Below are 25,280 nucleotides of genomic sequence, written 5' to 3' on the forward strand. Positions count from 1 at the left end.
CATTGTCAGCAGGTGTGGTTTGAGCTCTGCTGCTGCTATCCCATCCCGTGATTCTGTTGCGGCCACACTTAGAATGACAGCCAGGTTTTGCCTTTCTCCAACTGCTTGCTGTTTAGGTTGCTCCTTGTCTTTCGCTGGCCTGAACAAGGCAGGTCCTGGTGCCTGCCTCCTGGTGTATGAGTTAGAGTCGCTAGACCAGGGACTGGCCAGCTTTTCTGCGACAGACCATGCAGTAAACGTGTTTCACACCTCCATGGGCCTCTGTCGCTATCGCTCAGCTCCGCCACAATAGCCTGAGAACGGTGACAGACGACACATGATGGAAGTGGCTGTATTCCAGTAAAACCCCACCAGAGGAGGTGGTGGACAGGAGTTGGCCGAGGGGCCATTGTGTGCTAACTCCTAATGAGGGCTTTGTGTTGGGCTGTGGCCTGTGCACCTTGTCACCTGTCCTGGTGTTGCTAAACTGCTTGCTGAGTGATTGTGGACCGCTGCATTCTTAGAACATTCCCTGTGGTTGGAGGTGCGATGGGGGTGCTGCTGGTGGTCCTATCCCTGTGCTGTCTGGGTGAGTTTTAACAAAGGTCCCTGTTGCTTTGCAGAGCTGTATGCTGCTGGGAGGCCGGAAGACCACGGACATTCCACTGGAAGGCTACCTGCTGTCCCCAATCCAGAGGATCTGCAAGTACCCACTGCTCCTCAAGGTGAGGCACTTGGCTGGCTCCCCCAACCCTATCCCAAGTGCCAGCAGCCCTGGCATGGCCAGGCTTCAGCACCAGAGTGGAATACACTGGGTCTCGTAGCTGGGACATTTCACATTGGCTCAGGGCCAGGCTCTGTCTCTGTGTCTCCTGTCCACTCGGCACCATTGAGCTCTCTCTGCGGTGGGCAGCAGATGGCTGTCATCACTCTCTGAAGTGTAAGGTCAGTGAGAAAGCGGATGTCGCTTCTAAGCGTTCTGATGGACATCCCCAGATTGACTCCAGCCTCGACCATCTGTGGCCAGAGCATGTGGTATCCCAGGTGTTTGGAGTCTTAGTCATGTGATTGGCTCCAACTAATCACATAAAGCCTTTGCTTGTATTATTAATTATCCTCTGACCCAATCACGGTGAGCAGGACAGGGCTGTGTTCTGACTGGCTGAGGCGTGATTGTGGACTCCACTCTGCTGTGTTCTTATTGGCTGAGTTTTGGGTCAGGTGCTTCATCCCCAAACCCATTACCCTGAGTAACTCAAGACTTAAGTCTTATGTCCTAATTATGAATCCATCATGGAGTCCCGTGGGCTACTGTTCCATAGTTAAAGCCTGTTCCCAGGATCAGGGCTCAAGGGGGAGAGGAGGGAGGCACAGCTTCTGCATGTATAAACTACAGCCTTCACATACCTGATGTCTCCCTCCCTGCTTCTGCTTAGAGCAAGGAGGACTTGCTGCTTGTGTGGGGACTCGAGAAGTCTTGAATGTTGGTGTCAGTGGTGGGTGCTGGGCAAGGTCTGGGTTGCCACCATCGGCCCAGGGTTTCCACCCTACACGAATGGCGGCTGCTGGCCAGTGCCTGTCCTGGCTGTGTTCCGAAGGCCTCCCATCTGACAGCTGCTGCCCGGGTTCCCTGCTGCTGCCTTCATTTGGCTGGTGGCGCCTTGTTCACGCACCTGCTCCCAGACGCTGCCTGCATCTCTGGCTTCATGAACTGGAAGAGCAATGGGAAGGGTACAAGGGAACTGTTGAACCTGACTTTCTGGTGGAGAAAGTGGGTGGCGCTCCAGCCTCAGAGCTGGACCAGGCCCTGGGATGTGAACTCTGCCTGTCAACATGGGCCTTCTGGGTGTCCTGCTCTATTTGTGTGTCTGTGTGTCTCTGTATATGTGTGTGTGTATCTGTGTTATCATTGTATGTTTGGGTATCTGTATGTGTGTGTGTATGTTATCTCTGTGTATGTTAGTGTGTGTATCTCTGTGTGTGTCTCTCTGCGTATGTACATGTGTGTGCGCCCGCCTCTGTGTGTGTGTGTTGAGGACACAATTGTCCCTGCTCCCACCTCCTGCTGCTTGTCCCTCCAGGGGCTCCAGAGGAGCTTCTGCAGTAGTTCCTGCTGCTGTTCTGACTCCTGACAGGGGTTAGAAGCACTGCAGCGCTGCCCTTCACCTTGGCGTGGAAACAGTGCCTGGTGCAACTTGCCAGTCGGTAGCCCGTGGTGCAGGCAGGCCCACATGGTCCTTTGCAGGCTTTCTTCACCACACCTTCTAAACTGGGAGCTGTGGCCAGCATTCAGGCTGCGGGACAGTAGAGTGGCTTAGAGGAAGGACTGGCAAAGCTGAGATCCACGGGCCACCCACTCAAGCCTACAGCCTGCTTCTGTCCAACCCAGGAGCTAGGAATGGTGTTTACATTCCTTGAAGGGGGGTGTAAGGAAAACGGAGAGGCAGCAGTGAGCCAGATGGAGTGTGGAGGCCAGCTGTGGCCGACAGAGTCAAAGGACTTCCTGGCTGGCCTTTGCGGACTCCTGCTGGGAGCCAGGGGCTTGACAACCAGAACCCACCTGGATTTGCATTTGGCTCTGTTCTGAACAAGCTGTGTGGCCTCGGGCAAGTCACGTTTCTGCCCCGTGCCTCAGCTACTTGTCTGCCATGCGGGGCTTGCTTTTGTTGGACTCGTAGGGTTGTTGTGACAAGCACCTGTGTGTTTACCTTCTCCTTAAGGCTCAGAGAGGCAGGTGCTGTCCCTGGCCTCTTCTGGGAGGTGCAACAGCCAAGGGAAGTGACCTCTCCCACTGGCCACACAGCAGGAAGCAGCAGGAGGACCTGCAGCAGTTTGATGGCAGAGTCCTGCTGCTGGCCAGACAGCCAGCACATCTGGTTAGAAGCGTTTGGGACAGGGAGACGGTCCAAAAGCTTGAGTGTCAGCAATGCTGGCCTCTGGGGGTTCCTGAAGAAGGGGTCTTGAAAGGTGGAAACCCCGTGATTTGTGTCTCATTTTGAACCCTTGACCTTGCAGAAGGACCCCTAGCCCCAGGACTGAGCCCGGATGTTAACCTTTTGGCTTCTGGATCCTGAGGAAGCCTGGGGTCTTGGTGGTACATGGGGCCGGATCTGTGCGAATGCACAGACTCTAGGCTTGGTGGGAGATACGGGGGGTTTTTGTTTCTGTTCTCTTTTCCCCTCCAGCAGCGAGCATTTGGTCACCAGGGATGGTTGGACTCTGGATTCCCCCCTCCCTCCCTCAGGTGGGGGCAGACAGGGACAGAGCAGCCAGCCTAGCAGCTCATAGGAAGTGGCGCGGGGACCCGTGGGTGGCTGTGCTGACCAGCTGGCTGTTTACACTGCCCAGCCTCCAGCTGTGTTTATGGGACAGGGCCATCAGGGCCTGGATTCCTTTGGGGCCACAGCCTGCTCCCTCCTGGCGGAACTCTCCACGTCCTGGCCTCTGGCACCCGTGGCCGGACGTCTGTGTCAGCCAGCAGCTGGGCTGCAGCTCCCCATCCCAGTCACATTTTCCAGTGGATGTGAGAAGATGATACCACAGGCTTAAGACCGTGCTGTGCCCCTGCCCAGGGTCACAATGTCCCTGGGGGCCCCTGAGCACCCTCGTGGAGACTGGACTCCCAGGCCTGTGATATACAGGGGGTGAGGATCCTCAGTGGGATAAAACGAGGACGAAAGTCTATTTGGGAGCAGCCGCCCAAAGCAGCACTGCAACAAAGCCGGAATGTTCTATTTTGGCTCCTCAGCCTGGCTCTTCAGCCCAGCCCAGGACAGACAGTTGGCGTTTTCAGACTTGGTTGAGTTCTCACTGGTGTTTCCAGGGAAGCGCCTTCAGCTTGGGATGATGCCAGGACAGACGTCACTGTCATGGCTGCCCACTGGCGCTTCCTGGGGACACATGCGTCTTGTTGGGCCTCCTGCTGTGCACTGCCTGCTGGGGTGGTTCAGGAGCCACACTTGTGGTCTAGACAGTCCTGTCCTGGACCCTCGGAGCGGGCAGGGGTGGGGTGGGAAGAGTGTGCACGGGGTGGCAGGGGGCATAGCCTGTCTAGGGCTGAGGACGGCCCCTTGGTCCCCTGCCTCTCTGGTCTCCTGTGCTTGTGTTTCCTCTTTGTCTCCCAGGCTTCTGAACTCAGGTGGCTTCATCTCAGCCCCTTGGCTTGATTGTCTAGACATTCTCCCTGCTGGTCTCACCCACTCTGCGGTCATTAGGAAATGTTGAGGCCAGAGTTGTACATTCGTCCCTAGAATGAGCCAAGAACAGCCTCTTCACCCCAGGAAGACTCACCTCTTTGCCTCCATCTGCTTCTCTGTCAAGGCTGGCCAGGCCGCTCCATGCTTGCCTAGCTGCACCTATCTCATGGACCCTGTTGGCAGCTCCTAGCAGGTCACCCCGCCTCTGCCCGGTCTTCCACAGTCTGAGTCAGTCAGTACCCCTCCTCCATTCAAAACCCTCCAGCAGCTTACCACCCTCAGGAAAAACTGCAGACCCCCCTGTGGCCACAGGGAAGGCCCCACACGGTTTGTGCATGCTTCCTTCCTGCACCTCCTATCATCCTTCCTGCCGCTGCTCAGCCACACTGGCCTCCTGAAGGCGCCTTGGGCTCATCTTGTAGGCTCCTGCCTCAGGGCCTTTACGCTCCCCCGGATGGGCAACTCAGCTCTTGGCCTTGGTCAGCCTCCTGTTGCTCAGCTGTGCTCAACTGTGCTCACAGAAGCTCTTCCCAATCCCATCAAGCTACAGGTCTTCCCCTCACTTGACTTTCGTTTCCTCTACAGCCCCTCTCGCTCCTGTTCTGGCCCAACTCTCAGGGGACACCGCTTCATGTATTGTCTCCCTCATTCTAGGTTGCTGTCTGTTTCCACCATCTAGAAATTGGGGTTATTGTGGGAACGCTTCTGAGGTCCAGACATCAGCCCGGTTTAAAGCTTGTTTAATGTGGGGTCCCCAGCAGGATGTGTACTGGGCCAGTTGGCATCTGGAAAACGTTTTTGTGGAGTGGCTGTGTGTGGTGCAGCTCTAGGTCTGTGCACAGACTCCGAGTGTCCAGTGCCTCTCCCATCCCTCTGTGGGTGCTGCTGAAGTCAGCTCCCAGGGATGGATGGGAAATGAATCCATTGCCAAGAGCTGGTGTTTTTAGTTCTTGCTGGAGCAGGCAGCCGGTGAGTGGGGCAGAGGTGTTCCTTTGCCCAGCTCTCCAGAGCATGTTGGGGGATGCATGAGGAACCTTTATGCGGGAGGGGACACCTTTGGAAACAGCGAGTTCCCTGATGGTGAGGCTACACCCTACAGATTCCGTTCTGCCTCTCTGTCGCATCCAGGACCCAGCCGTGGTGGGTGCTGCCATGTCCAGAGGTTTGGAAAGCACTTGTTTATCTACTAGCTGTTACCCGGCAACCATTCTGGGAACTAAAGGTGCAAAGTGAACAGAAACAGCCCACTCTCCTGCCCCATGGAGCTAACGTTCCTGGGAGAGACAGACAGGAAATGAAGGAACATGGAGTGCACCTGCTAGTTCAATGGGGAAGGGTGCTATGAGAAGAATATGTATGTGTGCATTCGGCTAAAGTATCAGGGGCAGGCCAGGAATGACTCTGGGGAAGCTGTACCAAGAAGCTGACCTTTGAGCGAAAGCCTGAAGGTGGTGAGGGCAGGGGCCACGTGAGTACCTAGAAGGGAAAGGGCTCTAGCTAAGGCCCTGGGGCAGGAAAGGGCGTGTTGTGTCTGAGCGACAGCAAAGGGGCTGGTGTGGCTGCAGGGGAGAGGAGGGGGAAGGGGTGAGGTCAGAGGGGTTGGAGACCAGATCTGCTTATGTTCCCTCTGAGTGGGCAATTACCCCACTTCAGGTGGAGGAACTGTGGAGTCCCTTGGGCTGTGGTGGGAACAGGGAGCCTGGGGAGCCAGTGGGGATGGCTGGTGGGAGAGGGTGGGGTCTCATGAAATCTGGAACTTGCTCCCATCTGATGCCCCTGTTATGACCTGACCGCCTTCCTCCTGCCCCTGGGGATCTGGTGTTGTCATGGTCTTGCTGAGAAGACACAGGAAGTCTGAGGTGTCTTGGGTGCAGCCCCTCCTGTGCTGCCTCCCGCCCCTGCCCCCACCCCTGTCCCAACCACAGCGCCCACCTCATCCTGCCTGCTGGGCTATGCGCACATACCTTGCCCACAGCTGCCCCAGCTCTGTCAGCTGCCCTAGTCTCCCTTGGGCTCCTTCCTGTGCAGTGTGGTTGGATGACACCCACCCAGGAAGACATCTCCGAGCAGGCACCCTGCTCTCACCTCTTCCTGCTGAAGCTAGGCTCAGAGCTGTCAAATTCCAGGGAGCCACCTCCCCTCCTCCACACTCCCAAAATCCAGTGCCGCCTCTTCCATGCCATGTGGCTGGGTCTGGTGAGTGAAACCTGTGTATGACTTCATTTCCCCATGTGTGAAATGGGGTGAGGGTTGCCTGGAAGATTTGGCTAAGAAGATGGTAAGATGTCAGATGAGGGAACTCGCATCACGGTACATGGTCATGCTTGGAAGATGTTAGCGACTCTGACATGGTGATGGCTTTTATTATTATTACTAAGGATTTATTTAAAATGCAGAGAGAGAGATTTTATCTTCTGTCCACTGATTTCACTTGCTGCATTCTCCAAAAGGTCAGGGCTGGGCCAGTCAGAAGCCAGGAGCTTCATCTAGGCTTTCCGTTTGAGTGCAGCGCTCCAGGTACTTGGGCCGTTCTCCACTGCTACCCCAGGCACATTGGCAGGAAGTGGAATGGAAAGTGGAGCCGTTAGAATCGAATCCACTTTCACATGGTTTGCCGGCACTGCACTGGGTGGCTTAACTAGCCCTGCCACAGTGTGGGTGTGTTGTGGTCTTAAATGTTACGTTCCAGCTCTCTGAGCCAGGTCTTAGTGGCCTGAGACAGTGTTTCCTTTTGTGTCAGCTGTTGCCTGAGTCAGGTGTCACTGTGAAAAGGAGAAAGGAAACAACCTCTGTGGGCTGCTCAGAGTGCTCAATTTTTTTTTTTTAATCATCTCAAAGTGCCTTTTGCCCAGGGTTAATGGGAACTGTGTGAGGCTTTTGACTGGCGTTTTCCTGCGGCACACTCGTCACCCTTTCCCCGCTGGCCTTTCTGTCTGCGTTGCTTCTGGATGCTTCTTTGATAAACACAATTACTGGGCAGCATCCTCCATGGGCAGCATGGGCTGCCTGTGTCCACCGTGCTGGCTGACGTATTTGAACTTGTTTTCCTACCATCTTCCTTTCTCATTTCTTCTTATTTCTTTGGAGATTCTTCGTTCTCCCTATTTCTTGAGTGGTTGTAGTTGAACTGCTTTTTTGTTCCCCCTTTATTATTCTTCCTTGTATCTAAATCAGAATGTAAGCTGTTAGCACCACCACTCCCCGTGTCATCACCTCTCACGACTTTTAAAGCATTTATAGTTGCTTTTAAAGATTGATTTGCTTATTTTAAAGGCAGAGTCACACAAAGAGGAGGGACAGAGAGAGAGAGAGAGAGAGTGAGTGTTTACAATGGCTGGGGCTGGACCAGGCCACAGTCAGGAGCCCCATGTGGGCAGCAGGGGCCCAAGCTCTTGGGCTATCTTTGTGTTCCCACATGTGTTAGCAGGAGGCTGGATCAGAAGTGGAGCAGATGGGACTGAAGCAGTGCCCCAGTATCAGATGCCAAACTCACAAGCAACAGCTCAGTACCGTGCACTACAACCCTGGTCCCTACAAGATTTATTTGGAAGGACAAGAGACAGAGAGTGACATCCCATGACTCAGTCTCCCAAGGGACGCTGCCAGCCGGGGATGGAGATGTAGCCACCTGCAGGGCAGGGGCAGGCAGAGAGGGGTTGGGCTGGTCTGGTGATCACTAGATGGAGTGAGCAGGGACAGTGGCCGACTGGAGGACACGTATCCTGTCTAAGGAACACTGCTCAGCCCTGCCGGTTGTCACTGCCGGGTGGACCTGCTGCAGGCTGGCTGTCACATCTAGCCTGGAAGCAGATGTCACGTTGCTCGCATTGCTCAGCCTCGCGCCTGAGGCTGGGAAGAGGGGAGGTGACTTGGCCAGTGCCATGTGACAGAATCCCCCACCCCTGGCGCTGGCCCACACCCTGCAGCATGCCCCCGCTTTGCCACCCTGCCCCATTAAGTCTTTATCCTCAGACTGCTGTTTTCCTAGACAGCCCGCTGTGGCTAAAGCAGAACCCTATTGGCATGAAATCTGCCTGTAATTTGCATGTCGGGAGGTTTTCTTGGCTGTGTGGCATGGCTTCTCAGTTCTAGGCTTCTTTGAACTTTCAGATTTTTTTTTTTCTTTTTTTAACTTTAGATGTCGGTAGGTGTCCTCAGCACCTCTTTGTATTCTGTGGACACCCTACATATGGCAGGAGGGAACCCCAGGGCTGCCAGGGTGTCCTGGAGAGTACTGGACTTCCTGGGCTGGGTTGGGCTAGCTGAGCCCTTGGGGAGAGGCACATGTGGACGGAGCCAAGTAAGCCAGACAGGAGTAGCCCCTGGCAGTGGGGGGGGGGGGGGGGGGGAGGTCGTGACTCGGGTTTCCCCAAGAAGTGGTGTTGCCAGGACCCCTGTTGTGACAGTCCTGGCCACATAGGCTTTCTTCTCTTTATGGAAAGGACAGCATGGTCTCCACCAACCCCAAGTCGCAGGGAGAAGTGGGTCTTGTCATATATTCCCATAACAAAGCCAACGTTGTTTTCCCGCTGGTGTTTTATGGCCACAGCCTCTTGTGCTTCTGCTTAAAATCCGAATTTACTGCGGTTGTGACCTTTTCTCAGTCAACTCTGAAGACTTAATTGAAATGTGTGCGTTCAAGAAAGTACAGGAAAGCCATGATGTCAGACACAGCTGCGTCTAGGGGCTCCGGTGGCACCACCAGAATGTCCTTTTGAGTCTTCTGCTCTGTGTTGTTCCAGGTCAACTTTGTGCTCAGCCTGCTGCTTTCCCAAGGTTTGAGGGTTGCTCACCAGCAGCCTCAGGCAGGTGTCTGCCCAGCACAGCCCCCAGGGCAGGGAGTCACAGCCCCCAGGTTACTGCTCAGATTGGGCCCCACAGGCTCTTGTGGTCTCCACTAGCTGTGCCATCTTGCTCTGGCCCTTTTGGGTGAGGTTGAGCAGTAGGGGGAGATACCTTTGGTCCCAGGATGCCTTGGCCTTACAGGGAGGTGAGGAAGCACAGCGGGATGCTTACAGCTGGCTGCTGGGGGCACTGGCAGGATGTAGGACCCAACCGTGTGAGGCACCACGTGTGTTCTGACATTCTCACTGTTACAAGTTCTCGCCTGGGGGCTGACTCATGTGGGCTGGAGGGGCTGACTCACGTGGGCTGGAGAGGGCGGTGCCGAGGGAAGGCCCCAGCTTGGCTCTTGCCAGGGTTTCTGCTGCTGCCTGGCAAGGTGGCCCTGGCGCCTGCTCCCTTTCTGGACTAGTGCCTACCGAGACATCTCTGTGTCCTAAGAGCCTAGTCCTTGGGGGCATTTACTCCCAGCAGCAACTGGCTCCAGAGGGCTTGCACACTAGGCTGGCACCTCTAACTCCCCACTTCTTGTCTCCGTGGCCCTGAGCGGGAGGTACTGCCTCCTCTGTGACTCAGTTCTCTCCTGCCCAGCGATGCTACAGAGATCATTCCTGTTACCAACTGCGTTGCTATGCGTTGGGCCAAGGTGCCACTTGCAGCATCAGCCTTCCTATTAGAGAGCTGATTCTAGTCCCAGCAGCTCTGTTTCCCAGCCAGGTGTGTCTCTGCTGATGTGCCTGGGAAAACAGTGGATGAAGAACTAAGTGCCTGGACCTCTGCATCCACGTGGGACACTGGGATGGAGTTCCTGGCTCCTGGCTGTGGTCTGGCCCAGCCCTGGCTGTTGTGGTTATTGGTAGGGGGGTGAGGATACTGAACCACTAGTCCCTCTTTCTTTCTGTTGCTCTGCCTTTCAAATAAATAGATATTTAAAGAGAAAATAGAGAGCTACATCTATTTTGGTTAAAAAAAAAACCCACATTTTAAAAAATTAATGGAAATGCATATTATGAAAAAACTATGAATGGATTTCTAAAACATTTTTTTAGGGGGGACATGAAAGTAAAGTTACCTTTTAGGTCCCAGGACTGTGTGAGTCCCTCCTTCTGCCCAGTCCAGCTGCTTCTGGGCTGCCCATGCAGCATTCCATCGGGGGAGCCACAGAGCTCATTGTGACTGCTTTCTGTCCTGCTGCTGACAGCCCCTGTTAGATTCTTGGGCCATTTGTCTTTTTGGAAAACTCTGTTCAGATCCTTTGGCTGTTTTAAAATTGGATTATCCATCTTTCTAAAGACAAGCCTATTTATTTTCATCTACTCGAAGGGCAGAGTGATAGAGAGATGGACAGCTAGAAACGGGGAGAAACATCTTCCATCTGCTTCCAATTGTCCATGACAGCTGCTGCCGGGCCAAGCCGAAGCCAGAAACCAGAAACTCCATCCGGGTCCTGTGCACGGATAGCAGGGGCGCAAGTTCTTGGCCGTTGTCTGCTACCTTCCAGGATGCATTAGCAGGAAGCTAGGTAGGAAGTGATAGAGTTGAAGCTGAGACCATTGCGGACATCAAAGGTAGCAGCTTAAACTGCTGGACCCTGGTGCCTGTCCTGGGCAGAGCCACGCGCATGAGGCAGGAGCAGCCCCTGGCTGGAGTTGGCCCGAGTGACCCCAGGAAGCAGTGTTGCAGTGGGATGTCCATTGTAATATCCCTACTCCCATGGCTTGGGGTGTTATTTATTTATTTATTGGCTACAATTCTGAGCTCGTCAAATATTCTGGATATAAACCTGTTTTCAGGTAATAATTTCCACTATTCCTTTATATTTTATGGACCATGATTTCAAACTTTAAGGGACAAAAGTTTGAAATCTCTGTGAAGCCTGGTGTGTCCCGCTGCATGGTAGTTTAGTGGCTTGTGCCTCTGGGGTTGGACCCCAGATGGCTTCGCCTAGCCTACCGTCACCAAGGTGTGCTCTGGTATTCTTTCCTGCTGACTGTGCTGTTCCAAGTTTGCCTTTTTGGTCTGAGGACCATTCAGGGCTGGTTTGGGTGTGTGGAGAGCAGACGGGGCCCACGTGCCCTGGACAGGTGTCTTGGTGCGTGTAGGAAGCCTGAGCCTCCTCCTCCAGCTGCCTTGGTGCCTTGGTGTGTACTAGATACCTGGGCCAGGATGTGAAGGGGCACTACTGGCCTCTTAATCCTGTTCCTTTGCCCTCTGGGCCTGGCCTCCACACAGGATTGGGGTGTATCTAGGGAGCTCAAGCTGCAAATGTGGAGGTCTGGGGCTGGGGACAGGGTCGAGTGTTACAGCTCAGGGCAGTGGAGCCAGATCCCGCCCTGTACCATTAGCAGCCAGCTCTTGCCCTCGAGTGGACCCCCGGCTTACCTGGCCAGATCTTGCCCACCCCTGGCACTGACCTCTTCCAGAAGGTGGCGCTAAGGGATGTGGGTTGGGGGTCCTGCCAGCTGACCCTACCCTTTCTGCTCCCCCGCTCCATCCCTTGTTGATTTGGCTGTGGCCTCACACTTCTGACTATTTCTTGCTGCCTCAGGGCCTCTACAGGTGTTCTGGTTCCTGGAGTGCCTTTCAGGTCGTTCAGGTCTGTTCAGCCTGCACCCTCACTTCCTCCTGGCTCCACCCACAAGTTTCTCTCCTGGGGTGGGGGAGACTGCACCCCCTCACGCTCTGCTCCCTTTCCCCTCCTTGCGCTGTTATTTTCAGTGCAGTGCTTATCAATCATTAATGCAGGTGATGGGTTTATTGGAGGGAACATGCTCCAGTGCTCCCGCTGATCCATCTGGAAGGCTGTGGGCCGCACGGCTCTCCCGTGCACACACTCTGCAGCCTGGTCACTCGCGTTCAGATCTGCTATGTGACCTTGGGCAGCTTTTACCATTACCGTCATACCCTTGTTTTCAGGTCACTGCTGACCGTGAGCTCCCGGAGGGCTATCCTGTTGCTGGCCCAACCCTGGGGCCCAGGCATTGCCCGGCTGTGTGGCATCTGAATGATGGGTTATAAGTGGAGGTCCACTCACCGTTGCCAGAACCTGCCCTGCTGTCCCACCTGCCTCCTTGAAGCCTTTCTGGCTTGCTTTGATTCTGCTGCCCTTCCCCTCCTCTAATTGCTCACGAGGGCTTTCCCTATCGTGGGCTGCCGTCTGCCACCCCTTCCCCATGTGCACATGGAGCCTCGGATCCCTCTGGATTGATGTCTCTCCTTCGGATACTTTCCCCCGCCCCCAGGAGCTGGCCAAGAGGACGCCAGGAAAGCACCCAGACCACCCCGCAGTGCAGAGTGCCTTGCAGGCCATGAAGACTGTGTGCTCCAACATCAACGAGACCAAGCGGCAGATGGAGAAGCTGGAGGCTCTGGAGCAGCTGCAGTCCCACATCGAGGGCTGGGAGGTGTGTGTGGGGTGGAACAGGGAGGGGCTGTGTGTGGGGTGCTGGCCGCCGCATGCTGGATTCCGTGTGCCGTGGAGCTGGTTGGGCCTGTGTCATGTTGGTAAATCTGCTGCATCATTGTTTTCCACCAAAATCCACCTGCGGATCCAGACCGCACGTTCTCCTTGCAAACTCGGTGACCCTGGGTCCCAGGTGCCGCAGCCGCAAGGCCCTGCTTCTCCTTATTCCCCACTGCTCCCTGCATGTCCTCCACCTGTTGCCTCATGTGGGCAGACCCTTGCGCAAGGTCATGGGTGGTCCTGAAGTGTGCTCTCACATATTATTCTGGCTGTGCCACGGCCTTGCTGGGTGACCTTAAGCAACTGTCCTCACTTCTCTGAACTCGATTATCCTCCTGTCCACCTGGTAATCAGCAGCTACCCAGTAAAAGGCAGATCCCAACGACACAGGGGTGGGACATCTTCGGACTCCATGTAACGGGTGTGTTTTGCTCTCCCACATTCTCTAGATTATTAGTGACTTCCTGTGGGTCTGTAGAAGGAAATGGGAAAATCTGAATCAATAAAAACATCGGGGGCTGAGTAAACACAGCTGGGCCAGGAGATTAGTGTGAAGATGACAGACTCTAAGGGCACAGATTGGCCTGGGCGTCACCTGCCCATAAGTCACGGCTTCTGGCTATGGAGGACACATGCCATGTTGGGGGATTTTGGGTTCTTGTCTCTGAGCTTGGGAATCCCAGCTGTGACGCCTGCCGTTCTGAACAGGGATTTTATAGCAGAAGAGAAGGGAGAGCCAGGGTGGGGTCTGGGCCCTGGCAGTGTTTCCCACCCTCTTTCCCAGACTCCCTTGTGGCTTGGCTCTGGGGTTGGGTTATGGTCAGGTGCAGTTGCTGGCCCTGTGGAAGGTAGGGTGGGCTGGGGCACTGCCCCCATGCTGCTGAGTCAAACACGGCCTTGGTCATCTGTGACTTGCTGTGGTGGCATTCGTGAGGGCCTGGGCTTATCTCCTTGAGTGTTATAGCCTCATGCATTGGGGTACCCTATGCTCACGGCACCCCTCCCCCATGGTCCATGCCCATGTCCAGTAGGCATGGCTAGGTGGGTGACTGACAGGTGAGACTACAGTTGCAGAATGCCCAGATGTCCTGGGATGGGAACCAGGCTGTGGTGGGGTCGGTGGTGTCCAGCCTCCTCTTTTCATGGCTGGGGCAGGGGCAGTGACTCCCTGGTGGCCAGTTCTGTAGGATCCTTGGTCTTCTGGGAGACATAGCCTGGATTCTGGTCCATCTAGCCCCTTTGGCTATGGAGCCAGTCTCTGTCCCTTTCTGCTTAATGCAAATCTTGTTTCCTGCCACAGATGCTCCTAAGACCCAGGGTGGTTGTCCAGGCTGTGTCCTTCAAGAGTTCCGGATCTCTGCCTGGCTTTTCTCTCCCACAAATTAATAGGCTGCAGCTAGAGAAAAGCAGTGTTTATTGGGGACGGAGACAATGGGACTTAGGTGAGCGGCTGCCTCGCATGTCCTAGGTGAGCGGCTGCCTCCCACGTCCGGCTTCAGAAGCTGCTCTGGGTGGCGCCTTCCTGGACCTCCTGCCACCTGCAGGATGGCGGTTGTCCCCCTGGGCAGGGAGCAGCTGCATGGAGCCTGGAGTGTGGTGTCCCTCCTGGCAGCTGCTTTGCTCTTGGCTCCGGCCTTCAAGGCTCAAGGCTGATCCCATCCGGGGTGGGTTTTTTTTTTCCCTGTTTTGCCTTATCCTTCATAAGCCACTTGCCTTTTCTTTTCTCTTTGCCATGAAACTGGTTTAGTTAAAAGCAGATAAGTTAATCCGTAAATCTTATTTAACTGAGCACAAAGAAATAGCACTGTGATGCAACGCTTAGTTTGTGAGTGAACAAACCAGGCCCCATGGGCATGGAGAGCCCCTTGCCTCAGCTTTCTTGTCAGAAAAGTGTAGATTGCAGCAGAAGGCCCCAGCATGTGCACTGAGGACTGGGGAGCCAAAGCTTGCCTTGTGGTGGCCTGCAGCAGCTATGGCCAGGACCCTCGAGATGGGGCAGGTGCACCAGGCCCAGATCCCAGCTTGCTCCCTTCACCCTGTGAGCTTCAGGTTTGTCATCTGTAAAGAGATGTGAGGATGCTCTGCACACGTATCCGCCTCTGAGGTGTGGGCTGTGGTCATCTCTGCGATGACTTGGGGTTGGTCTAGGCTGCGTTTCCAGAAGGAGGCCTCTGGCGGGCTCAATGTCCTCCCTGTGTACCTGATCCTTGGCGCTACTCTTGCCTTGGGCTCAGGGACTCCGGGGAGACCAAGGGTCCAGGTGGGGCAGAAGAGGCATCTGACTGTGGTTTACTGAGTGAGTAGTCCTTGGCCAAGACCAGGCAGGCAGCCTCCCTGGAATAGGTTCCTCTCCCCTCCTCAGAGGAGCCTTGGCAGCAGGGGCAGGGCCAGGACTGTGTGACCTCAGGGCTCCGCAGCTGGGCCAGAACTAGCAGCTTTGTGTCCCTGTCTGGAGTCTACAGAGCTGGTGTGTAGGTGTGAGTGAACCGAGACAAGGAAAAGGAGGGTCTCCCCAGAGGCAGAATGTGGGCTGCAGATAGAGTTTTACCACCCAAGGCTCCACTTTGTTCTGGTTTGGGAGGCATGCCGGGACCCTAGGGGGCTCTTTACCATGGTAACGCTGAGTGTCTGTGCAGCAGGCTCACCGCCTTGCTGGTTGCTGTGCCATGAGCATCAGAGATCTTGTCCATGGTGTATCTGGGTCCTCAGTCACATCGAACACTGGGTTTGCTGTAACAGGGTCTGGGCTCCTGCTCTCAGCTGCTCAGCTCCAGATACAAGAAAGGGGCTGTCCCAGGACTGCTCCAGCTGGACCACGGGCACAGCGGGCGAGATCACAGATTGGTGGGTGGTGAGCAGAACCTGATTCCTTCATGGTCCGAGCCAGTGTCACCTCCTGGGTGTAAATCCTGTGTGGGTTCTGTGGTGGGGGTCTAGGGAAGGCAATGCTGTTGAGAGGTTGTCCCCCTCTCCTCCAGAAGACCGTTTCCAGGCAGGGTGACGTCACTTCTTGATACTCCTTGCCACCAGGCCATCTGCAGATGTCTCCTTTGGGTGAAGTCTCCCTTGAGACACTGTTTTTGCATCGTACACCACTCTCAACCTACTGATGGCTTAGATCCTCGTCTTTTTCTTTTACGTTTTTATTTACTCATTTGGGAACCAGAAAAGAGAGAAATAAAGGGAGGGAGAGAGAGAGAATGCCCCATCTACTGATTTGCTCCTCAAATGCCTAAAGTGGCCAGGAGGCTGAATCTGGTAACCAGGAAATTGATCCAGATCTTCCCTGGGGGTGGCAGGAGGCTGGCCACTTGAGGCATGGCCACTGCCTCCCTGGGTATGCGGTGGCTGGAAGCTGAAAGCTGCAGCAGGCACTGCAGTGTTGGGTGGGTGCCATGTGCATGCCCCTATGCCCTCATCTCCATGGGTGAAGGCCCTGATGAGCTGCTCTGCATAAGGGATGCAGCAGTTCCAGGGCCCAAGGGAGTTGGAGTGACTGATTAGGGTGACCTGGGCAGGTCTCCTCCGGTCCCTGGCCCTACTTTCTTATTCCACCGGTAGGTTCTGCCATGGGGAAGAAGTCAGCCTCTTTTTGGGCAGTGACATGGCAGTGGATACACGGATATTAATCCAATCATGTTACCCTGCCTGGTACAAGGGAGGCTGGGAAATGATGTGTGTGCTTGGGTCTGCCAAAGTCAGCGAAGACTCAGGCCCCCTTAGATAGCCAAAGAAGAGCATGGTGCTTGGTAACTGCCAGGGCTTCTGCCAAGCTTCCCTGCTGCTCTGGGATTGGGGTCTCGCTGTCCTGGCCTTGGGTGCTCCCAGAGCTCCAGACAGACCCGTGTGATCCCTGACCCTGAGGACTCCTCCTGGCTGGACCTTCCTCTGCCCCTGTCCTCAGCCTCCGTCTTGCTCATCGCCTAAGGCCCTGCTCAGCCCTCCCTGTTGTGTTTCCCAGCTGTGCTGCCCTGCACCTCCTGGGAGTTCAATGAACTTGGTACAGTCCTGGGGCCTTTGCTACCTAGGCTTCAGCGTGGAGGCCGGCAGAGCTCGGGAACACTGACCGGCTGGCTGCACCCTGGCCAGCTGCGGCCCCTCATGGTGTGACCTTGTGGTCCAGATGGTGAGTGGGCTCTGCTCACAGTCACAGGGGCTGGCAAGTCACTTCCCCTTGAGAAGGACACGTGGTCAACATGCTCCTGATGACTGTCCTGCACACCTAGCTGATGGAGGCCACAGCTGGCAGCCCAGCCTCCCAGTGGGGGTGCACTGGGGCTGTTTGGAGGCAGAGGAAGGTGATGGTGGGCACTGCCTGGCACAGCTGGGGTACTCCCAGCACTGGGTGTGTTGTTGCTGGCTCATTCTCTGCGCCCTTGGCTACCCCTCCAGGGCTCCAACCTCACGGACATCTGCACCCAGCTCCTCCTACAAGGCACACTATTAAAAATCTCCGCGGGCAACATCCAGGAGCGTGCCTTCTTCCTCTTCGACAACCTCCTTGTCTACTGCAAGCGGAAGTCCAGGTGAGGCCCGGGGTGGGCGTGGCTCCAACCTGCTGCTCCCCCCAGGTGATGCCGTGGGCGCGTCACTTCCAGCTGTGTCTACCTTTCCCTGTCTGAATCGAGGGCTTGGCTCTAGACCAGTGACATCTGGTAGAAATATAGTGCAAGTTGTATGCTAACTGGTGTCTGCATTAAAAAAATAGTGAAATATAGTGTATTTCATCAGTCAAATATTATGATTATATATGTTATACATGTGTGTGTATATAAATATATATATATAGTAATAACCTGTTGTAGAAACATTGAGATACTTTATTCTTTTTGTTTTTCAGTACTTAAAGTCTTCAAAACCTGGTGTTTATGTTACCCTTACAACACATCCTAATCTTTTTTAAAAAAATATTTATTTCAAAGTGTTACAGGGAAAAAGAGACGTAGAGAGAAAGAGATGTTCCATCTGTTGATTCACTTCCCAAATGGCCACAATCTTCAGTGTTGGGCCAAGGTGAAGCCAGGAGCTTCATTCCAGTCTCCCAGATGGGTGGCTAGGGCTCAGCCAGACACTAGGGCCATCTTCTGCTTTTCCTAGCTCAACAGCAGGGAGCTGGATAGGAAGTGAGGCACCTAGGATATAAACTGGTGCCCACGTGATGCTGGCATTATAGGCAGCAATGTTACCCTATGCCATAACACTAAGCTCCCTCCTGCCCCAGCTACATTTTTTTAAACAAAAGATTTATTTATTTGAAAGACAGAAGGAAAGGGAGAAGCAAAAATAAGGAAATTGGATATCCTGCATCCTCTGGCTCACTCCCCACATGGCTGGAACAGCTAGGGCTGGGCTGGGCTGAAGCCAAGAGCATAGAATTTCATTCGGATCTCCCTGTGTGAATGGCAGGAACCCAAGAACTCCTTCCACTGCTTTCCCAGGCACATTAGCAGGGAGCTGGGTTGGAAGCAGAGCAGTTAGGATTCACACCAACACTCAACAGGGGCTGCTGGCATTACTGCCCATCCCAAGTCCTCTTTTATGTGCTCAGTAGCTACCTGTGCCCCACGGCTGCCCCTTTGGACAGTGTGGGCATAGGTGATGAGAACTTTGGTGGTCTTTGGCAGGTGCATTCTGTAACCCCCAGGTGTGAGGTAGGGGCTCAGAATGGCGCTCTCTCACCCTTAAGGTTTGGAGGGAGAGGATGGGCTGTTCGTTACCTTTGCATTTTTCTCCTGGGCCTCGTGCCTTCTGTAGAATCCAGGATTGGTGTGTGGGTGGGTAAGCAGGTGGGTGGGTAGACACAGCGTATTTATGACAGCAAGTGAGAATGCAGCGTGAGGGCATAGGCAGCAGGAAGAGGGAGGGCTGGAGGCTGTCTGGAGGTGGGTAGAGGAGGCAAGGTAGGGGAGGGTGTGAAGGGCTGGTGACTGATGTGAGTGGACGAGTGAGGGAGTGAATGGTGTAGTGTTTGGATATGGGAGCGGTGGCTGGAAGGCCAGGGGAACATGCACTGTTTAGGCTGTGGAGGAGTAGGTGTGGAGATCGGCAGAGGTGCTCGTAGGTGAGTGGAGGCTGGGGCTGTGACATAGTTTGTTGAGTGAATGTGTGGATGGTGGATCGTATTTGGAGAGCTGTGGGTGGTGGCCAGTTGGATGGGTGGGCATGTGGTTGGTTGATGCTTGCCCAGGTAGTTGGAGTCTGGTGTGGAAAGTGGTAAACTGTGTGTGATGTGGTAAGGGCAGTTCCTGGCACGTGGTGTGGGAAGCACATAGGTGTGGCTCTGTCTGTGGAGTGAGATGTGTCCCCTTGACTCTGGCCCTGAGTCTAGGTCTTGGTGAACCTTTCTCATTTCCAGGAAATGTTAGTCTCTAGATAAACAAGCCCAGCATGGAGTGTATGTGGGGTGTATGTGATGCATGGTGTATGGTATGTGGAGGGTACAATAGGTCAGGTATGTGCAAGTGTGTGATGCCTATGTGTGGTTTGTGGCATATGTGTGGAGTAGGTATGAGATATAGCACACGTGTGGCATGTGTCATGCGTGATGTGATGTGTGCTGTATGTGGGATATATGTGTGGTATATAGTGTATGTGGAATGTGATATGTGGAGTAGAGTGGAGTGTGTGTGGTGTGTGGCATATGTGTGGGGTGTGTATGGGTGTGGGATGTGTGTGATACATAATGTATGTGCAATGTGGCATATGTGTGCTGTGAAGGGGATTTGTGTGTGTGGAGTGTGTATGTTGTATGTGGTGCATATGTTGTGTATTCTGTGGGGTATATGTGACACGTGCTGTGTGTCATGCGTGGCGAGGAGTGTGTGTCTGTGTGATAGGTGCTGTATGTGGGATGGGGTATGGTATATGGTATCTGCATTGTGTGGTATGGAGTGTGTGAGGGCTGTGTGTGATACATAGAATGTAAACCAGTGGATGGAAGATCTCTCTACTTCTCTATTGCTACATCTTTCAAATAAGTAAATCTAAAAAAAAACCCACATCAACTTCTATGAAGTTGAGATACCACCACCCATGAGACAGAGCCGCATTTGGGGGTTTGTAGCATCTGGAATGTTCCTCCTCCACTGGGTATTGCAGACTGGGTGCTACCATGCAGGAGAACAGCAGCGTGGCAGCGGCCACCACTGAAGCTGTTCATATGCTTTTCCTGGAACCCAGAAGGCAGACGCCGAGGCGTCCACCCCAAAGAAAGGTCATGTGTGTGTTTCCCTTGTGTTTATTTGAGAGGCAGAGTGACAGAGAGGGAGGGAAGGAGAAAGAGCTCCTTCTACTGACTGGTTCATTCCCCGGATGGCTGCATTGGCTGTGTCTGGGCCAGGCTGAAACCAGGCTCCTGGGCCTCCTGGGCCTCCTGGGCCTCCCACCTGGGTATTTGCACCCAAGTCTTTGGCCCTTTTCTGCTGCTTTCCCAGGAGGGTACATCAGAAGGGGTGCTGGGCGAGAAGTGTTGCAGCAAAGTTGGGACTTGAGCCTTCCTCGCTACACAGGATGCTGGCGTGGCCTGTTGTCACCAGAGCAGCCGGCACCTCTGACCTAAATTCCCTTCACCGGTGTCTGCTGCTGTGCCCTGCCATACATCAGACGTGTCCTCACTCCGTTTTGTTCACTGCTGTGGCCCCAGGGCCTGGAGCAGTGCCTGGTAGAGAGCAGGTGCTCTCCACGCTCACAGATGAGTGACTCCCCTGTCCCTTACTTGGCATCTTCTCCAGAGGATGTGCCAGCCAGATGTTTGTTGAGTAACCATTTTAGTCTTCTCAGGCTGCTGTCATAAACTCCCAAATACTAGGTGGCTTATAACCAGCAGAACTGCCTTTCTTGGGGCTGGTACTGGGGCTCAGCAAGGGAAGCCGCTGCCTGTGAGGCTGGCATCCCTGATGAGTGCTGGTTTGTGTCCTGGTTCCTTCTGATCCAGCTTCCTAATAATGGCCTGGAAAAAAACAGTGGGTAATAATCCAAGTGCTGGGACCTTGCCTCCCACATGGGAGACCCAGATGAAATTCCTGGTTCCTGGCTTTGACCTGGCCTAGTCCTGATCATTGCAGCCGCCTGGAGAATAAAACCTCAGATGGAAGATGTTGTTCTCTCTCCCTCTGTAATTCTTCCAAATAAGCATTTTTGTTAAAATACTATCCAGGGATCCGGCATGTAGCCTAGTGGCTAAATCCTCGCCTTGCATGCGTGTCAGGATCCCATATGGAAGTCAGTTCATGTCCTGGCTGCTCCACTTCCCATCTTGCTCCCTGCTTGTGGCCTAGGAAAGCAGTCGAGGATGGCCCAAAGTCTAGGCACCATGCGCACCCATGTGGGAGACCTGGAAGAAACTCCTGGCTCCTGGTTTTGGGTCAGCTCAGCTCTAGCCATTGCTGCCACTTGGGGAGTGAACTAGCAGATAGAGGTTCTTTCTCTCTGTATCTCCTCCTCTCTGTACAATCTTCCTTTCTGATAAAGATAAATAAATCTTTAAAAGTATGTATTTTAAAAATTGATTTGAAGTAGAGATACAGAGAAAGGGGAGAGAGGGGAGGGGGATCTTTCATCCATAATTCACTCCCCAAAGGGCTACAGTAGATAGCACTGCAGATAGCATCTTAAATGGGTAAACCACATCCCCTACCCCAATAAATAAACATTAAAAGAAAAAGAAAGAAATATACTTCCTACGTTCTGGAGGCTTTAAGTCAAGGTTGGGACTTCTGTTTCATGTGCTCCCCAGGCGGGAGGGGATGGGCAGCTCCCAGAGGTGACTCTAATCAGGGCACTGTTTCAAGAGGGGACTGTACCTAATCATCTTGGAAGGCCCATCTTGCCTGAGACTGTGGCATTGAGGGCTAAGGGTCAGCAGACATCAGGGGAGGCACCAACATCTAGGTTGGAGCAGGGGCCGAGTGGGTGAACTACAGCGGTCACCCAAGTGGGTAATGGAGGGGCAGATGGACAGATGGATGGATGGATGGAGTAACAGGCCACCTGCTTGAGCTGTCCTCCCCTTCAGGTCCCATCCCAGAAATGCCTGTCTGTTAGCAAGACAGTGGCCCTCCTCCTGCCTGCTAGCCCAGCACGGGGGGCGGGGGGGTTTCTGTTGATCTCAGGTCTGTGTCTCCTATTAGCTGGAGTAGGCATATAGAGGCGGCAAGGCTGCTGTTGTGTTTTCCAGGTGAGGGCATTGTGGCAGGGAGAGGACCAGCAGTTGCTCACATCAGCCAGCTGCCCGCACTCCTGACCCCTGGGCCGTGCTCCTGTGTCCCCGGGCTCCCTGCTTTATGCCCTTGAGAGCAGCCACACCTGGCAAGCTGAGGTGCAGGGCACACTGACCTCCTGCTGTCTTTCAGGGTCACCGGGAGCAAGAAGTCCACCAAGAGGACCAAGTCCATCAATGGCTCCCTCTACATCTTCAGGGGTCGGATCAACACGGAAGTCATGGAGGTGGAGAACGTGGAGGATGGAACAGGTGGGTCAACCCTGGGCGGGCTCTAGCCTGGCTGCAGCACCTGCTGCACTCTCCCTGCTTGGTGTAAAGGGGCATTCCCCCTCCCATGAGAAGTACAAGGCACCCAGCGTAAAGCAGCTGGGAGGTACAGCAGCTGGCAGGTACAGCAGCTGGGTCTTGAGTGTTGAAGTGAAGACAGCAGGTGTCATATTCCAGATTCCTCTCCATCCTAACACCTTCCTCCCCCAGGAAGGGGACCCACCGGAGAATCTGTAATAATTGTTTCTTTGATTTTTATAAGTGTTTTTACCTCTTTTGTATTCATTGCTGAACATTTTAATTAGAACTTCGGTCTTTGGACCTTGTGGTAAGCGGTTGTACGATTTGTACAGATCTGAGTGGTATTTTAGGTCTGTACTTGGTGGTGACACAGGTTTTATAACTGCATGTTCAAGTGAGAATGGGATACCATCTACACTGTCACAGCTCCGGGCCTTGGTGCTGATCTTCTGTGTTACTGTGTGTGGTTCTTGGTGGTTTGCTGGTTTCCATCTTGTGAATATTCTACAATTTATGCATTGCTTTCATGACCAGCATTTGAGTCTCGTCCCCCATTCGCTCTTTTTTTTTTTTAAGATTTATTTATTTTTATTGGAAAGTCAGATATACAGAGACTAGGAGAGACAGAGAGGAAGATCTTCCATCCGATGGTTCACTCCCCAAGTGACCACAACAGCTGAGCCAATCCGAAGCCAGGAGCCAGGAACTCTTCTGGGTCTCCCAGGCAGGTGCAGGGTCCCAAGGCTTTGAGCCGTCCTCAGCTGCTTTCCCAGGCCACAAGCAGGGAGCTGGATGGGAAGCAGGGCCGCTGGGATTAGAACCGTTGACCATATGGGATCCCGGTGTGTGCAAGGCGAGGACTTTAAGTACTAAGCTATTCGCTCTTAACAACAGTTGGTGCCGTGAGCACTCCTGTGTGCCTCTCCCAGGGTAGTGTGCGCCTCAGTTTGGGAAAGCCTTCTTTTTAAAAATACTAGACATTTAATTTCAAAGGCAGAGAGAGAATTTCTCCCATCTGCTGGTGTACTTCCCAAAAGTCCATACCAGCAAGGGCTGGGCCAGGCTGAAGCCAGGAGCTGGGACCTCCATTTGGGTCTCCCACGTGGTTGGCAGGGACCCAACCACTTCAGTTCTCAACTCCTGCCTCCCAAGATGGGCAGTGGCAGGACGTTAGGATTGGGAGTGGAGCCAGGAATCAAACCCAGGCTCTCTGACACAGGCTGCAGGTGTCCCAAGTGAGGTCTTCACTGCTTTGGGACAGGGGTTCTTGGTTGCTTGTGAGTCACAGATCCCTCCCTGGAGTGGTCCTTTCTCAGTCTCTGGCCAGCATCAGCTCCCTGGATGATACTGTCATGTTTGCAGAGATCTGCTAGCTCCCATCCCAGTGCGAAAGGCCCCTGGACTTGACCTGATGTGGTCAGGCTGCACTAAGACTTTAGGTCACCCCAGGGCCCTGAGGGGACAAGGGACAGTCCAAGAGGCATTCCTGGGCCCTGGCAGGTGTCTGCCTGTGAATTGTCTCCTGCACTTGAGGAGGAGTCCTGAGAGTCTCTACAGAAGATCTCCCTTGCCCACGGGGGATTAGCAGCAGGGGACAAGAACATCCAAAGGGGCTGAGCCTCCCTGCCCGGTCATGCTGCAGTGGGAAGGCTCTGCTCCCTGGCTGGCCCTGGGCTCACGCAGCTGAGTCCTTCTGACATGCCTTCGCCTCCCGCCCCCACCAGCTGATTACCACAGCAACGGCTACACCGTCACCAACGGCTGGAAGATCCATAACACCGCCAAGAACAAGTGGTTTGTCTGTATGGCCAAGACAGCAGAGGAGAAGCAGAAGTGGCTAGACGCCATCATCCATGAGCGGGAGCAGCGTGAGAGTGAGTGGCAGCTTGGCTCGGGGGAGGGACTTGCTTGGGTCCCTGGGTTGGGCACCGCTCTGCAGCGTGAGGGCTGTTCCTGGGGCAGGGGCAGAGGGCTCTTTCTAGAAGGATCAGAGCTGCAAGCATCAGGGCTTTGGATGGCTGGGGTGCACAGGGACTGCAGCGTACTCATGGGGTGATGCTGCAGACTACTCTCTTACAGCTGGTGAAATGGGCTCTGGTCTTTTTGCCCTTTGAGGACTGGAGCACAAGATGCTCCCTTTCTGCCCTGCACGCCCTGTGCCCTCAGCCCGAGCCTTCCTTTAACACTCACAGGGTCTGAGCTGGGGAGGAGGCTGCTTTGCACTCCCCATTGCACATGGGCAGAAGTCTCCATGAGGCTATGCATGCCAGGAGGCAGATGCTGGGTGGGTTAGGGTGGGCACTGAACCAGGCTGTCACTTCGAGCAGTGGTGCAGAGATCACAGAATGGGGAAAGGGAGGCAGGTGTGTTTGGGGCGAGAAGCTGTGGTCAGAATAGAGGGTCGTGTGGTAGGGCTGGGCGCATGTTGCAGGACATAGGGGAGCAGCCCAAGTGGGTCTGGTGGTCAGGACTGGGTTCGTAAGGTGTGCCTCTTGTGGTCAGAAGCCATCAAAAGTACAGATCCAGAGCCAGACTTCCTATGACACCCTTTTGTTTGGTGGCATCCCCACTATAGGCTGTGAACGCCATGGCTGCTTGAGGTACACGTAGAGTAGGTGCCGGTTGGGGAGGCAGCATAGGAAGGTGATGAAGGTACTCTAGGCCTTGGCCTCTTTTTTTCTTCTTGCCCCTCTATGAGATGGTTCTCCCGGGGAGCACATGACAGGTGTCTGGGCCATGACTGACAGCCAGGCTGGCAGCTGGGGTTGTGGTGGTGGTGGTGGTGGGGCTGACCTACCTTGCCAGGGCTGACCTACCTGCCGTGCAGGCCTGAAGCTGGGCATGGAGCGTGACGCCTATGTGATGATCGCAGAGAAGGGCAAGAAGCTCTACCACCTGATGATGAGCAGAAAGGCGAACCTCATCAAGGACCGTCGCCGAAAGCTGAGCACCGTGCCCAAGTGCTTCCTCGGCAAGTGAGTGCCCCCTCCACCCTTCCCTGTCCAGCCCCTGCCTCCCTCGGGCCCAGGCTCTCCAGTGGAGGATGCGGCGGGGCTGCCCTTGCATCTGCCCGCTTTCACTTGCAGCTGGCCCTTTCCGGCCCTGCCTTTCCGGCTGAGAGCCCTCCATGGGGGCACAGCCCTTGAGTACCCCAAGGGCTTAGGGGATGGGCCTCAGCAGTCAAGAAGGCATGTGGAGTCCCCGTATCACGTCCTGGAAGCGTGTTGGACCGCAGCCTGCAGGCTTACAGTGTGATATGCTCACATTCGTGTCCTGGATGGCTGCAGCCGAG

At 54.4% G+C, this 25,280-nt stretch overlaps 1 protein-coding gene across 2 annotated transcripts in view; it reads left to right on the forward strand.

Moving 5' to 3' along the window:
* The window catches only part of PREX1 (phosphatidylinositol-3,4,5-trisphosphate dependent Rac exchange factor 1), a 127,319-nt gene that overhangs the window by 68,356 nt on the left and 33,683 nt on the right, over positions 1 to 25,280 (forward strand). For both annotated transcript variants that reach the window (XM_040981353.1, XM_040981352.1), the window contains exons 5-10: positions 603 to 704; positions 12,260 to 12,421; positions 16,873 to 17,006; positions 21,831 to 21,949; positions 23,713 to 23,862; positions 24,816 to 24,963. In XM_040981353.1, coding sequence (XP_040837287.1) covers positions 603 to 704; positions 12,260 to 12,421; positions 16,873 to 17,006; positions 21,831 to 21,949; positions 23,713 to 23,862; positions 24,816 to 24,963 — 815 coding nt within the window. The remainder of the gene's footprint in view (positions 1 to 602; positions 705 to 12,259; positions 12,422 to 16,872; positions 17,007 to 21,830; positions 21,950 to 23,712; positions 23,863 to 24,815; positions 24,964 to 25,280) is intronic.

This window comes from Ochotona curzoniae, unplaced genomic scaffold, assembly GCF_017591425.1.
Source record: "Ochotona curzoniae isolate NIBS_2020 unplaced genomic scaffold, NIBS_Ocur_1.0 contig_3520, whole genome shotgun sequence".
Taxonomy (NCBI): domain Eukaryota; kingdom Metazoa; phylum Chordata; class Mammalia; order Lagomorpha; family Ochotonidae; genus Ochotona; species Ochotona curzoniae.